The sequence below is a fragment of the Lonchura striata genome, chromosome Z, assembly GCF_050655825.1.
Source record: "Lonchura striata isolate lonStrDom1 chromosome Z, ASM5065582v1, whole genome shotgun sequence".
Taxonomy (NCBI): domain Eukaryota; kingdom Metazoa; phylum Chordata; class Aves; order Passeriformes; family Estrildidae; genus Lonchura; species Lonchura striata.
This window is the reverse complement of record NC_140740.1, coordinates 60042727-60059142: the sequence shown is the minus strand read 5'-3', so window position 1 is coordinate 60059142 and position 16416 is coordinate 60042727. Positions and strand designations below refer to the sequence as shown.

Genomic DNA, 16416 nt, shown 5'->3' with positions numbered 1-16416 from the left:
ATTTACTTAAGGCTTGTATTTTGAGATTCAATTCAAGCTGCTTCCTGGCTTTTTTTTAAACACAGCACGATGGTACAAGGCATTAAACACAACTACATCAGGTTCCCATCTAAAAGGAAATGGTTTGTGTGTCCTGTAAATCAAGCTTTGAAGCAAATTCTGTACAAAGAAAAAAGAAAGCCAGCAGTTATACCAACTTTGCTTTTAATTTACTCATATGCTCTCTATCATTGCTTAATTTAAATACCTTCACCTATGAAAGCACACAGCTTTTAAGCAGTTTTACCTGCTTTTAAAATATCTACTTCTAATGAAGAGAACTGACAAAGTTACATAGGGCTACCTGACCTTATATTGAAGATCACAGGTACTTCAGAACAATCTTAACTCAGAAAATGTCCTTTTCTTTTCCCCCGTTGTTTTTGGGGGTTTGTTGTTTTGCTTTTTGGAGGCGGAGGTGGGTGTTTTGTTGCAGGGGGTTTTGTTTGTTTGGGTTTGTTGTTTTTTTTCCATTTGGAGGTTTTTTGGGGTATTTTGATGTGTGATTTTTTTTTTTTTTTTGGTGGGGGTTTTTTGTTTATTCCTTTCAGAATACACTCAACAGTCTTTACAAGAGAGTATCAATAACATATGAAAAAGAAAAAGGGGCAAAATATATGGATTACTCCCAAAGAAAACAAGGAGCAGGTGTTATTTAGGGTTGGGTTTTTTTACGGTAAAAACATATACTATGACTATTAATTAACGAAGTCACTATTTTGGAATGTACTATAAAACCAAAAGGTCAGCAAAGTAAACAACTCAGACACTTAATATTTATTAACAAAACTTAAAACAAAACTTAAAACATTCCTTGTCATATAACCTGCTTTCCAGCTCACAAGATCACCATCTCTAGGCAAGCTGCATGGACAACAGATGAAGACAGGAACAAAGCAACAGAAGAACGCAAGGGGAGCGAGAGGACAGTATGAAGACAGATTCACTTTAAAGATCTAATGAATACAACTTCAGTGTAAACAGCATTTCTACCCCTCCTATCTTTTTCTAAATGATAGTATGTCCATTTTAACATTTTTGACCACTGGCTGATTTTCTCCATTCTAGGACCAGATCCTAAGGAAAGTCATACAGTACATATCTTCAAAAACTGCATGGACTGCAAGTGTGAACAGGCCCCTCTGCTACTTGGATTATTCACCATATAACTTTCAATACTCTTAGGTGACTGTAAATTGTTCTGTAAAATATTTTTGGTATTCATTTAAAATTGTTTTGTTAAAGTCACAGAAAATAAAATAAAAATAACCTCAACACATTTTTTTCACACAAAGGTTTAAGTTATAACCTAATAAGACTAGACTGCTGTTTAATTCAAAAGGAAGAAATCCGGTTTACACTACTGAATGGATTAGAGCAAGTTTAAGAGAAGGAAATCCGGTTTCACTATAAAGATATACCTCTTGAAACTTATATATCCTTTAAAAGATGTCATCCACAGTCTCAACCTGCAGCAGGGATTCTCCCTCCTACATGGCCATCAAGTGATAGAAAATATTTAAGATAGAAGCACTGACTGAAGTTACTTTTTTATTAAGTTACTCACTTTCCACAGGCAAGTGTTATCATACATAAAGTTAAAGAAAAGTTAATGGATTCTTTAAAAGGCCCAAGAGAATTTCAGGACTTCCGTATGCTACATAAGAACATGTGCTCCAGATTCTACTTCTATACCTCTAAAAGAAACTGTCGCACTGGGTCAGTACCAAGTTGAAAGCACTGATCAAAAAGGGTATCTTACTAAAAAGTTCAGAACTGTGCAAGTTCAGCGCATGTTAAATGCTTTATGGGGGTTCGTATTACTTAAGAATACGATCCAAAATGTATGGAGACTTTCCTTTTCACCCTCCTTCCATTGAAATTGCAGATGTGGAGGAAAACAAAAGAAAGGAAGTACATTCATCGCTGAGAGCTACTTGAGCAAAGGGGCTTTCTGAACAATGGGCCGTAATGATGTAGTCTGAGGTGGTGCTCCATTTTGGTGAACATTAAAAAAGTAACTACACCGTCTATTCGCCTGTAGTCATATATCCTTGACTATTATACTTTCTGCCGACAAATATATGTATATAAGTATGCACATTTTAATTATTTGAGTGACTTATGCATTATCCTAGAAGGGTATATGGTTAGAGTCATGGGTTCAAACAACATACGGTACCAACACTGTGCCGTAACCCTCGCCCTATCTTCGCTACGGGGGTTTCCAGACTTTAGGGACGCCAGCGGAAAAGTCAGCCCAAAGCCGCCCGGGAAAGGAAGACGCGCCCGCTCCGGCGTTCGACAAAGTGTGCCGCGGCCGCCCGGAGCGCCGAGCACCGCCAAACTTTCACCCCGCCGGCAATGCCCGGCCGCTGCCCGGCGCGGAGCGCGGCTGGCGGGAGAGCCCCACGGCCGCCGCCGCTGCCGTCTGCCGCGCAGCGCCCGAGCGCGGGCTGCGGCGCCGGCTCCGCGGGCGAGCCCGCCGCCGCGCCCCGCCCGCCCACAGGTGTCTCCCCGCCGCCGCGCCCGCCGCCGCCGCGCCCCGCCGCAGGTGAGGAGGGCAACTTCCCAACTGCGGGGAGCGCGGGCCGCCCCGCGGGCGCGCCGCCTCGCCCCGCCCCTACCTGCAGCCCGCGCCTCCGCAGGATGCCCGGCTCGTCCATGCCGGCGCTCCGGCGCGCTCACGCCGCGCGGCGCCGCCTGGCCATGCCGGACCGCCCGGAGCCCGCTCCGCATCCCCGCGGCTGCCGAGCGCTGACATCACGCCCGCGCCGATTGGCGCCGCCGCGCACGTGACCGCCCGAGGCGCGCGCCCCGGCAACTTCGGGACGCGGTCCGGCCGCCGCGGCCCCGCCGGCCGGGCAGCGCGGGCCGCCGGAGCCGTGAGGGACGAGCTGGCCTCCTCCTGCAGGATGGCACTGCAGCGCTGCTGTAACCGCGCCGCCTAAGAAGCCGCGCCCCACTGGATTCCCATGTGAGGCCGCGGAGAACCCGCCGAGAGAGGACGGATTGTCTCAGGGTGCAGGCACCCGGCTGTGACCTTGGGCTTGTCGCCCGAGGGTCTCTCATCAGCTCAGCTGACCCGACTGGTGGAAGGAAAACTCATCTCCGTCAAAAACTAGGTGCTGGCTCCTTAAAGGTTATGTCTGAAAGCACAGATTTTAAGGAGCGAAACGGCGGTGGGAGTTTTCACGTCTGCCAAGCTGCTGGTTAAACAGATCACTGATTTCCCCCCCAGCCCGCAAAGGCTGTCAATATACTATTAGCTATTCACCCATTAACAGTCTAAGATGAGGCAATGACAATCACACCCTTAAATCTAGTATGAAAAAGAAATATTGATTTCCTGTCATACTGCATCATTTTGAGAAGTAGTCCATGTACATTCCATAGTAGTAAAACCTGCCAGGGGCAAAGGCATTTAGAACAAAAAAAATGAAGGATTGCTGAAAGGATAACACTGAGTGTAAAAGCTTATCTGAAGAACAGAAAAAGAGCAGGCTGCTGTATTCCCTGCCCCCAGCTCTCAACTCTTCCTTCATACGACTGAAATGAATTAACATTATTGTTTTACACTTGATACAATTAAAAAATATATAATTTCTGCTATTAAGCTAGATTTCTCTGATACTTCCAACTGTATTATTCTAAAAAGCAGTCAATTTTATCTAAGTTACACAGTCACATTAACTGAACATGTTTTCTCCTTCCTGTCCCTCCATGTCTCCAGCTCCAAATGCATCCATCAGATTTGGTCAATGGATTAAAACTGAGCCATCACACACTTCAGTTACAGGATCAGAGCAGTACTTTAGTTAAGAAAGGAGATACTCATACTGACCAAAACTCCAATTCCACAAGAGGGAGACAAGGAAAATCAAACACACTGATAGATTTACAAATCTGTAGGCCAGAAGGGGATATGCAACCATCCTGCCTTCCTCTGTAACAAATGCTACTCATCCCTCCTGAATTCATTTTTCAAGAATAGCATCTCCTCAAGCAGCATGCTGACCCTAGTGAAAACTTTTTTGCTTTACAGAATCAAAGTGAGAAGTGACTAGATCCCCTCACCTGCTTGAAACAAAGGGGAAAAATGCTACATTATCTCCTATGGGATCCACCCAATAATCCTGTTTTGCCTTTTCCATTTCAAAATGCCATCTTCCTTCTTCTGATAACACATTAAAACTTTATCCCAATCATTCGCATCCATGTTGTCCTCACATAGGATCTCTTCTATGTTTCTGTTTCCAAAAACAACACAGGCAAACGAATGACAATCTAAATGCTGTTACATGCTTCCAGTAAGAAGCTTGTTAACAGCATTACAAAATTTAATTAACCAAAGACAGTCAAGTTTCAAGGGTGAGAGGCAAAAACTTACCATTTGTCTCTCATGACACATTGCAAGGCTGTTTGCATTTTTATACCCAATCTTTATAGATATTGCACAAGTTTTATTTTTATCACTCAAATACAAAATCTTGCAATGCTCAATTTATCAGTTCCTTTAAAGGTAAATAATACTGAAGTGTAGTTATCTTGAGTCCAACCATCATTTCAGCCTGTGTATTTAACTGTGTATGTATGAATTAAAAGTACCCCATGCCAACTAGTTCAGAGGTCATTATTGGAACAACAGCATAAGAAAGTCGTACCATCAAGTAATGTGTCACTGACAGATGCAAAAAGTCCACAACTTAACAAAACACCTCAAGTATCACAGAGGCTATAATTTCATAGCAGGAAAATTTACAGAAAGGATTACAGGCAGACAAAGCAAAGATGTACATGCATGAAGAAACTATCCAACTACAGAGTGCAAGCGTAACATATTTTGCAATATGCTGAAGGTCTTTGGTACAGCTACCAAGTAACACTGGAAGGCAGAAGAATGAAACAAATAGAAGACTACCTTTCAGCAGAAGATGACATAAATCCCAAATAGAAGAGTATAAACTACCTTTCAGTGAGAAATGCATTCACTATCAATTCTAGAAGTGGCATTTTCTTAGACTTGTGCTGCATTTTATAAAGGTGTATTAGAACGAACTGGAAGGCAGATGTTTGTAACATAAGAAGGAAAGCATCCACTGAATTTTCTCACAATTTATTGTTGTAGTTATTGCCTCTTTAGAAATGCCGAAAGTGCATCTTCATGTTTAAAAATGCACATAGCGGAGTTTTTTCTGGAGGTTTTTATTATTTTCAGATTATTATTTCAGTTACATTCACCACCAAAACCATAGCATGTAAGACTGTGCTATCTAAGACTTTGTGTTTTAGAAGAAGAATCCATGCTCTTTGAAACATTTTAGTGTAATTATCCCTATATTTATAGATACAAAATACAGCAAAACACATATTGTTTCATATCACTTGTAGCAGAAGGGCTCCTTTCAGTTTTACAGGCATCACAAAATAAAACATGTACAGTTGTCCTGGATTAGTGCAAATCTGGGAGAAAACCTCCAAAAGGAGCCCCCCTAGAAAGCAAACCCACATGGCCCCTACTCCCACAAGTAGTTTGGGAAAATTTCCTGAGAGAGAAGTGGAAAAAAACCTGTTTATTTAACAGGCAAAGCACTCCTCAGCACACAAAATGAACAATAGCAGATGACAAAACTCATTTGTCGCTCTGAAGAGATGACAAACCCAGAAGGTGTCTCTGGGGTGGTGTCTCTGTTATCGGTGCCCCCGCGCTGGGCAAGGCTGCTGCTGCCCCGAGCAGCCCCGGTGAGCCGCAGTGCGAGCTCGCCGTGCTCCCCGCGCCCCAGTCCGGAGCAGGCTCGAACGGATCCGAGGAAAGGGAAAGGAAACCAGTCCAGGGAAAACTCGGGCTGCCTCAGCTAGCTAGACTAACTAAAAAGCAAAGGAGTGCTGCATTCTGCCCTGTCCGTGCCGAGACAGCACAGTGGAGTTCTGTGTCCAGCAGACTGGCGAGGAATGAGAGCAGGCTGATAACAAACTCTGTGCTTCTTCTTCTCCCCACCTCTGCTCTCAGAGCCAGCCTTGAAGGCACAGAACATAATATCCAGCATAAACAGAACACATTACTGGGGATACAAGCATCATAACATCACCCACACACAGTGTATGAAAAAAACTTCTTTTTTCCTTCCCCACATCAGGGAAGGCAAAATTATTTTAGGAAAACAGTAATCAATCTCCGATTTTGCCAAAAATTTTTCTCCCCTATAAATGAAGCATTTGACCTGATTAAATGTGAAGGATGTTTCAGAATTAATTTAGACACATACTCCTAAACCCATGTTTATTTAAAGCTGCAAAGAAACATGGTAAAAGATCTTTTTCAGGACAATTACATAAATCTAGTAAATTTTTATCTTCATTCAACTGCCACTTTTTTGCACTAATCATACAGCTTCACTTTAAAAATATTACTGATTGGCAAAACAAGAAAATTTAGAAATCACTGTAATTACTGAAATCAGCCAATCAACCAGATAAAACCTAAGCATGCAAAACTATATATGAATATGTAACTAGAGTTTTACAATGCAGATTTAATTTAAATCTAATTTTATGCATACACATATCCCATGTGTGGCTGCCACTCTCATACTACACATGGTGGTAGCACATGATAAATCATAATAATAATGCACCATGAAAAAACTAATTTGTACTCTGCCCCTAAATCTATCTCTGTCAGGGCTATTTCCTATATCTTAAATACTCTACAGCATCCAGTCACCATCACTGAGTTTTAAAAATAATTATTCTCTTGCTAAATGTGAGAATTCATGTGCTTAAAATAGATAAAAAGCAATGAAATAATTGCCTTATATTCTGATAACCTACTACCCAAAATAACAGGAACTTTTTTCCAGCACAGGTAAAAAGGGAGCTTTTCATCGTATTTTTGTCCACTGATAAGCTTTTCAACTAACTTACTAGAAAAATTAAAGTATTGCTACCGCCATAATTTCAGCAGTCAAGGCAAGTGGACAAACTACAGATACCTGGTAATTATTAACATTAATTCTTATGCAGCCTTTTACTAAGCTGTATTAGAGATGAGAGAACAATTAGAGTATGCCATAGCATGTTCCCCTGGATGTTGTAGTTACAATGGGGTTGAAATAAACTCCTGCAAACACTGCTTTTGTAGTTTTGAACGGAGCACAGCCCCACAGTAATGGACCTGGGGCTCTGGTCCATGGCAAGTTGAACATGGGCCAGCAGTGCCCTGGCAGCCAGGAGGGCCACCCTTGTCCTGTGGGCATCAGGGACAGCATCGCCAGCCGGGCAAGGGAGGGATTATCCTGCTCTGCTCTGCTCTGCCCTGGGGCAGCCTCACCTCGAGTGCTGGGGGCAGTTCTGGGTGCTGCAGGATAAAAAAGACAAAAAACCATAAGAGAGTGTCCAAAGGAGGGCAACAAAGATGGTGAAGGGTCTGGAGAGAAAGCCAGAGTAGCTGAGGTCACCTGGTCTGTTCAGCCTGGAGAAGAGGAGACCTAGGAGAGAGTCTACAATGTCCTCACAAGAGGAAGCAGAGGGACAAGTACTGATCTCTTCAGTCTCATGACCACTGACAGGACTTGAAGAAAAGGCATGAAGCTGTCAGGGAGGTTTAGGTTGGGTATTAGAAAAAGTTTCTTCCCCCAGAGGGTGGCTGGGCACTGGAACAGTCTCCCCAGGAAAGTGGTCACAGCACCAGCCTGAGAGAGTTCAAGGAGTATTTGGACAATGCACTCAGGCAAAGGGTGTGACTCTTAGAGTGTCCTGCACAAGAGGAGGAGTTGAATTCAATTATCACTGTGTGTCCTTTCCCCGCCAGATTATTCTGTGCTTCTGTAGTAGTTTAAAGAATAAACTGTCAAGGGAAGACAACATTACAGTTCCACAAAGGAGTTCAAGGTTATTTTTCTGAATGGACATAAAAGAAATCGAGCCACCTTTATGTTCCACACCAAAACAATCATTCTCTGCATATGATTAAGAAATAATCTAGATAACATTCCTGTTCTAAAGGAATTCTAAAGGAGTTCTACACTGAGTATTTTACACTGAATTTCAAACACCCTATGCAAACACATATTTTTTATATTACATACACATTAAAAAAATCTATAAAGTCATCAACCAGAGGTTTTCAGCTGCCCCATACATATATACTCACACCAAACCACCCTACTGTCACTCCACAATGCTTTGGGGAAAGGGTTTTCATTAGAATCTTACTGGATATCAGGTCATCATCACAGGATGTCACAGAAGCATGAAAGCAAAAGCATATGTGGTGCTGGGAGATGGAAGATGAGCATATATATATTTTTTAATCAATCTGATAGAAGTGAAACAGAAGGGAGGTGAAAAAAAATGAAGATCACCCTTAAAGAATTTTATACAGATCAACATCTAGCCATCTTAAGTATGGCAAAAACTTACAGTATCACTCTGCACTTTCACACAACGCAAGAGTTTAATACAATGTTTTTAATGTTATCTGAGGAAAAAAGGGTTATGGAAACAATTCTTTCCATCTGCCTCTTGTTCCTTCAAGTTCTGGAAGCTCCGTTATCTGTGAACTGTCACTGAAATTGGTTACAGCATCAGAAGTAAGACATTTTGTCAAAATTAGCAGCAAAAATTGACAGACTAACACTTAACATCATCACAGAGATAAGGGATGCTGAAATCTTCCTGAAGCCACAGATACCTTCTCAGTCTGTACATCTAGACTGGAAAGCAGAACTGTAGGTCTGCAATATATTTTTCAAGAATTTTGTAATACAACCACAGGAAAGGATGTTCTTTCAATATTAACAGGAAAGTGTATTTAAGATACTCAGTCAGTGCAGGAATACAGGCCAGCTTTATCACAAATTACTTGAATGTGGTAATGAAAATCCACTACTCAGTTTTCATTATTTATCTTCCAAGAATTTATTTACCCATGGAACCTATGCAATGATATCATACAAAGTTGCACACTACTTTAAGAAATTGAGAAAGCAATTCTCACACTTTAGAGTGTTAGGAGCTAAAGTTGCCTTGTCCAAATTTGAGATTGATAAAGGCAATTTATTAATAATTATTAAAATACATTGAAACTCTGAGAAATGAATGAATTTAATAGAATCAAGTTACATCCTTAACATCATAACCAACTACTAACAAGGCCCAGTAATTCATACACAATTTTAGACACTGTGAGCAATACATATTTTTACTATTTAAAGTGGAAAGGTTACAGTATTTCATCCATATAGCCATTTATGTTCCTATATATATATATCTGCCTTATGTCCCTTCTGAGGGCCTAGAAAAAGTACAGAATAAATGTTCCATGTGAAACAAAACAGCTTCCTTTCAGGGTGGAACATGCTAACTCACCATTTCCCAGAAGAAAACAGACATGCTCCACCAGCCAAATGTTTTCAAGGCATCTCTGAGTCCCCAGCTACAGCACTGAGAAGGCATTGCTAGCCTGACAATAAAACCATGAGTTCTCACCAGATTTTTCCTCTATCCTTCTTCAGTACTACAATCCTACCCGCACACAAAGTGCATTACTCTCTTCTACACTCTTCTATGCTTCAGAAGTGAAGACTTCAGGGCAATAATCACTACATGGATTGATTCAGCATCATTTAATTTGTGTTCCACTTCACCACATTACACAACCACACATTCAGGTAAGCCAGGTTGGCTTCCTGAGTGTCCAAGATGTACTCCAACTACCAGGTCCAGCAATGCATTAAGAGATAGTTTATTATTCTTACTGTATATTACTAAGTATATAGATCACAAGCAGCAAAAATTCAAGATTCCTCAGTTAGCAAAACTCTAATTCTCATCTTTTAGAGCTAATAAAGCTGCACAAGTTGCAAACCACAGTAGACGGGTACAACAATTTATTACACTTAAAGAAGTAGGGTTGATTGCTGCTGTTTCTTAATAAAAAAGAAATATTACTGATTCTGTTGCTTATATTTTAAGGCTCTTGAAAATGAAGTACTTTATGCCATGAAAGCACACGTACAGTGCCAACAGCCAGCATTACACAAGCCATGGAGAGCAGAGGTACACGCTGGGTCTTCTCGCCACCTGCCGGACAAAATCCTACTTGCACCAACTACCAACTCGTCTCTGCGTTCGCCACTCATTCGGAGGGGTAATTTGTTACCTTAGGTAATCAATCCCTCATGATAATATTAGAAGAAAAATAACTGTGGCAGGAGAAAACCAAATTTTCAAATAAGTTACCTAAGTAAGTTTATCAGTTCCTCTTTCAGTGACAGAACACAGAAGATGGTTCACAACAGACATGCCAGCTTCATCCATTTTGCCTTTTTCATCAAATACTGTGTTTCTTCCAAGCATAGCTATATCATCAATTAAAAAAATGCAGTCAGTCCCCCAGTTCTCTACATCTTCCATAATTACACAATAACATAAAAGAAATTCCTTTCTGAAAAGACAGGCACATTGTGAGTACAGTCTGAATCTCTCATGGGTCACCTTCTAACAAGAACTGAGATACACATATAATGTTCTCCCTCTTTTCAAAAGCTGCTGAACTATTTGTTTCAGTATCTCCTCAAAGAAAACCTAACATCACACATACAGAAGGTACACCATTTTTAATCTTAGAATTTGAAGTGCCACACATGCAGCTATGTTTTCAGAGAAAAAGCAAAAGCCCCTCTGAGTTGAGGCTTTTCTAACAATCAGCTCAGTGGAATATTTCACATTCTGTAAATGGAAAAGGAACCAAATTCTTAAAAAAAAAAAAAAAAGTCATGGCAAAATAGTAATAGTAATTACATTCAGAATAATCCCTGTTAGACATTTAGAAGTTTGATTCTCAAGTGAAATCAGTAGTAGGCAAGCTCCACTCCAAGCAAAATTATCAGACTTTTGCAAGGTTTAAGTTCTTGTTTTGAGATCACTCTGAGCAATGATGCATCTAATCTCCTTTATTTTGATGTCCCATTTTCCTTTTTAGAAGTGTTTAATCTCATCACTTGCAATAATGCATTGTTTTCTCAATGAGATAATATATTAATGTATTTTCTCTTAAGGACACATAATTTTTCTTAACGTGTTTTGGCTGTTTCTTCCACTATAAGATTCAATACTTTCTAGTATACATGGTCTGGCTACTTCACAAAAACACTCTCCTTCATAAGGGAGCAATTGTTAAGCCTTTCAACATTCAAATTAATTCAGAATATAGTTTACCTTGCTGACGTCTTGACTCCCTGTGGACAGAAATTCCATTACAAATCAGCGAAGTAAGGAAGTCCGGAATAAAAGGGAACATTCTCCTAATAATCACTAGTTGCAATCCTATATTTAATAGGTAGAGGACATATAACAAGCACACTAAAAAGATTTATTCACAGTTACAGCTTTCTGGAAAAGCAACTTCATGCTAGGAATGTTTATTCAGGATATGCTCTTACTTGAAAGAAAAATTTTTATGAGAATAATGAAATACACTGAGATCCAACTCCCTGTAGGCTAGTTCTCTTACTTAACTTGATTTTTTTCTCCCTCATTTACAGCAGGCAATCTCATAGTTCAACTTTGTTTCTTACCACCTTCATCCTCTCTCAAATAGACAACCCAACAGATCACAAATGAAATCTGTGATCAGCCAAGCAACTATTATTACTATGAAATTATTCCATGCTTACAAAGCCACCATCATTTCTGAATTTAACTGACCAAATACTGAGTATTTTCCATTGTACCACATAATCGCAGTTATTCTACAATGATCAAGAGGTTAAATGCATCCATGACAGAGTAGCAGTTAACCAATCTCCTGCTGATTATTATATCTTTTACTCAAGTGACATTAGGTCAACTTGAGCACTTACCTAGTTTCTTAATCTCTGCAACACCATTGCATCTAAATAGATGCAATAATCTTACTGTACTATTACCTTATTAAAAATCTGATAAAACTGGATAGAGATATGCACCACAATTTGGCATACTGGGATAAAAGCAAAAAAAAAAAAAAAAACAAACAAAAAACAATACTTTCTAGCTTTACTGAGATGACAACAGAGTTGATGCTAAAAATCATCAGTCCACTGTGGCAGGGTACAGAAGAGGTAAGCAAATGAATGACCATTTCACACCAGTGAAGCCAGAAGAATTTAAAGCACCATTTATCAGAGCAAGATAGAGACTGCAAGAATACTAACAGGTATGGTATGATATGGTAAAAAATATTGAAGTCCACATTCCCACTGCCTCCACAGGACAAAAGTGCATTTTGTGTCACATGAATGTTGAAGAAAGTCTGACTAAAAGTCTGACTAAAAACCAGAGTTACAAATACCCAGCAGCACATGTCAAAGCCAACTGTGGCAGTCAACCCACTTAAAGTTTCAGGTCAGTAAAACAGCAGTTGCTTTTAAACCTAAAATTGTGAGATCAGAAGTAGCAATACACCATCCAACACAATAGTACTCTCTTGTGTGTTTCAGAAAAATTCTTGCTGGATACCTTTGCTTTGTGAAACTTAAAAAAAAAAAAAAAATCAATGAGGAGGAATGTTCATTCCCACCAGAGATCTACATTTCCCCACTTTGCTCCAGTGCCTGTAAGTCAGCAGTATCATTCAATTCCGTTTGAACCTCTTTGTTTTGAGGGTGACAGGTATCATCAGAGCCATCGGAGTACTTCAGGATGAGAAATGAGAGATACCGTTTCCAAACTATCTGCTTCCATCTCCTGCTACATTACAGTCACTTCGTAAGTACAACAGGCATGAGAACATGTCGGCTAACAGGAAGGAAAATAAAGATGTTACTTCACCAATTTAGAATTCTGTCCTATTTAGTTATTGTTTAATATAAGGATGCTGCTCCACAGGAAAAAAAAAAAAAAATTAGCAGAAAGGAATATGTCTCATGAGCTTCCAAACAATCCCACCATTTTAGACTTTACTAGGAAGTAAAAAGAATTTTAATATTTGCATCTTTGTCAACTGAAACTGCCAAAACACGGATCAAGTTTTCTATAGCAATAGCAACACAAGGAATAAAATTTTTACAATGCTAAAAATTAAGTCTCTTAAACATAGAGTATCACTATTAAAATTCAGGTCAATGGAACAGTAACTTGTCCCCTACCCCATTTTTTTTTTAAATTAATCAACCTATTCTAATTATGAATGAGTACCAAATTCCTAAGGCTGCTAAGAACAGTCAAAGAAATTGTAATTGCCTTACAAGAACACCAAACAACACCCTAACTTACTACACTCACCCACACTACACAGGGAACTCTCACTTTGAGGTTACCAACACTTCTCCCTTCAGAGCCTGAATGCTGCTCGAAGTAGAGACAGCAGTTCTTCAACACTCATCGCATTATTCCCCATGCCCACTTTACCTCAGTTTATTTTGAAGACAGAGCTGTGATTATAATTAAACTTCCATTATGTACTTCTGATACTGCAAATCAGACCAATCAAATTAGATTCATACATGAGCACACAACTCCTCAAGCAAAGGAAGATGTCCTTGCAACTTGTTGTTTACTATTTTGTCATTAAATGTTACAAACTGTAAATGTATCATTGTTTCAATTAATATGCTAATTAACTGGTAATGAATTCACAATAGTCTGCTTTTTATGACCAGAAGGAACAGAAGATAGTATGGAACAGGAGACAGCATTACGGCTAAATTTTCCTCAATCCTTCCAAATGTCAGTCATTTTTCCAGTTTCTTCCTGCTCTTCATGTCCTTTCTAACCTCTTAATCCCCCTTCCACTTCCACACCTATAAATCTCCTAAGGAGCTGCAGAACCTTTTGATCTAAGGCCAAAGAAGTTCATCACTATATTCTTGAGTTTCATCCTTTGTTAATCACAGATTATCATTTTATGCAGTTATCGTCTAAGTAAAGTCCAACAACAAGCTGAGAAAGTTTGATTCCCAGAAAGGCATCTAAACTTCAAACACTATAAATGATTACACATTGATTTCTTCTGGTCATATAGTTTACTGTGAAATACCACTACTCCTTTGTCTCTCATGTGGCCAATTCTTCCTGGGTGAAAAGTTCACTTTGGTAACACTTCCCATTTTCCCACTTTCTAAGTCGTACTGGCAACAGAGTTCTAGATGACATTTTATGATAACCATCACTAACACCACACACAGACAACTCAAGCATTACAGCAGACAAAAATAAGCCCTTATTCAGAGCCACTACTAACACACAGTCAGAAGCTACAGTTCATCACCTCTGGGTGATGCACTATATCTAACCTAGCTTACATGATCTCAACCATGAGATATCCTCAGCCAACAAAAATTTTAAGCCCTAGATTCTTGATTATCTAAAACTAGAAACTGGTCCCAGTGAGCCTTTTCACCATTCATGGTAAATCTCTCATGAAGGAGGAAGATTGATGTTACATGTTACATGGGACATCTGCAAAACAGAAGCATGGTACTCATGCAAAACAGGGATGTATAGCTTAGCTCCTACGTGTATTTGTTCTCTACTCGTTCTGTACCATTAATAGGATACAGAGGAGGGTTACACCTACATTCAGCTCTAATAAACTGTGCAACATCTCCTTTCAGTTCTTTCTCGTGCTCAGTACATCCTGACAACTGGAAGCTAACTGAAGCTGATGGGAAGTGACCTACTTCACCACAAAGGGGGTATTTCTGAAAAACACACCGCATAGGCTCACAGGACTTTTTAACCTAGGTTAGCCTTCTCTGAGAGATTATTATTTTACCTACTTTTTCCATTATTCTTTAACTAATGATAATTTGCAGCACAAGCTGTGTTCTTAATTCTGAGAAATCACGAGCTCTCTCTGGGAGAAATGTCAACCCCAGTCATCACCATATCTTGATTTTATCCACACCCAAGAAAAAGCAAGAAAAGTATAGGAATTAATGAAGCCACTAATTTTAATCAGATGACTTAGGAAAGGATTCAGTATCTAGAATTTTGTCAAGCAATTGCATCTACAGTTTTGTTCTAAATTCAAGTACACCGTGACTATTTTGAAAACAATGATAGAGACAAGCAGAGATACATTTGTATTTATGGAAGAGAATATCCAATCACCAACTTCTTGCATCACCCTGTCAAAGTATTATAGTTTCACAGCTCTGGACCAGGTCCTCTCCAACCTTTTGCTGTGTACAAATACAAAGCATATAGGCATGTCTATGAAGAAGCATGTTCACCTCCCTCTTGCTACTACTAAATTAGATCTATCCACTGGATTAGAACTGCAATTAAATATTTGTTAAAAGGCAAATACAGACAAAGAAATAAGAATGCAAATACATATTCATGGGTAAGGAAATAATGGAATAAAATACACAAGGGAGAACAACTCTAGTCTTAAAATGTTAGAAGCAATTGAAGCATAGAAAACCTGCTATCATTACTTGACAATTTTAGCATTTCATAGGAATAAAACACCACATTTTAAAAAGATTTTCCGTAATTACTCTTAGATGTTAAGCTTATTTTAAGTTAAATAAGATATGATTTTCAACTTTATACAGTGGTTTAGCATTCAAGCTATTTCCTCAGTTCAAATTCTGTTTCTGAAGTCTAGCTAACTATTTTGGGGAGATTAGAGATAACAAACCAAGATTAGCTACTTTGGCAATTTCTATTGCACTTACCACACTACTATATAGTTTTTGTGCTTCTCACAAGTGCCATCCTTGTACTTGTGCTGCATTAACTGTCAGACTATTAATTACCTGCTCACACTCAAGCACTGAAAACCTGAATCCCTGGACAGAAAGAACTAAAACTTAAAGCAACCCAAGTTTCAGATGCAGTTTCCTTTTGCTTTCAAGGAAGTTTACTTAAAAAGAAGCTCAGCTACACCTGATAGTCATCATTTAAAACTGAACACAGACAATTAGTGATTTGAAAAATTTCCTATAATTCCAAATAAAACATTTAAATAGAAGTCTTTTTAAATTACATGGGTTGGCTAAGCACAATTGATACTGTCATTCGCTTATCTAACCAATTAGTGCTTCTAAAGAATGTATTTTATTTGTTAGCTATCATTTATTATATATGCTGTAATTTTGCAGCTTCTCAGACAACAAATGGCTGTCTTACATCTGGGGAATAAAACATACAAAAGGGTGTTGGTGTGCTGTTTGAATACATGCAATTACTGCTAGTTAAGTTCTAATTAGCATAATTAGTTTTGAAACAGTTCCCATAATAACTGTCAACATTATGTCAATTTAGCTGAAGTTAATGGCATATTTAACAAAGACACACTTATTCATTTTCAGTATTATACTATTTAAAAGAGAGGAAGAGGCAAAGCTCTTTCTGAAGAAGTAGAACTTAGTTTTTTCATAGACA

The 16416-nt window shown here is 39.2% G+C and overlaps 1 protein-coding gene across 23 annotated transcripts in view; it reads right to left on the bottom strand.

Annotated features, from left to right (window-relative positions):
- The window catches only part of MAST4 (microtubule associated serine/threonine kinase family member 4), a 278614-nt gene that overhangs the window by 177435 nt on the left and 84763 nt on the right, over positions 1-16416 (bottom strand). For 2 of the 23 annotated variants that reach the window (XM_021534408.4, XM_085566695.1), the window contains exon 1: positions 2667-2795. The exons of 17 other annotated variants lie outside the window; for them this stretch is intronic. In XM_021534408.4, the coding sequence (XP_021390083.3) occupies positions 2667-2705 (39 nt within the window). In that variant the 5' untranslated portion in view covers positions 2706-2795. Of the gene's footprint in view, positions 1-2666; positions 2819-16416 lie in introns of those variants that run through there. 4 more of the 23 variants (XM_085566694.1, XM_085566692.1, XM_077790301.2 and 1 more) reach the window with 4 other exon arrangements.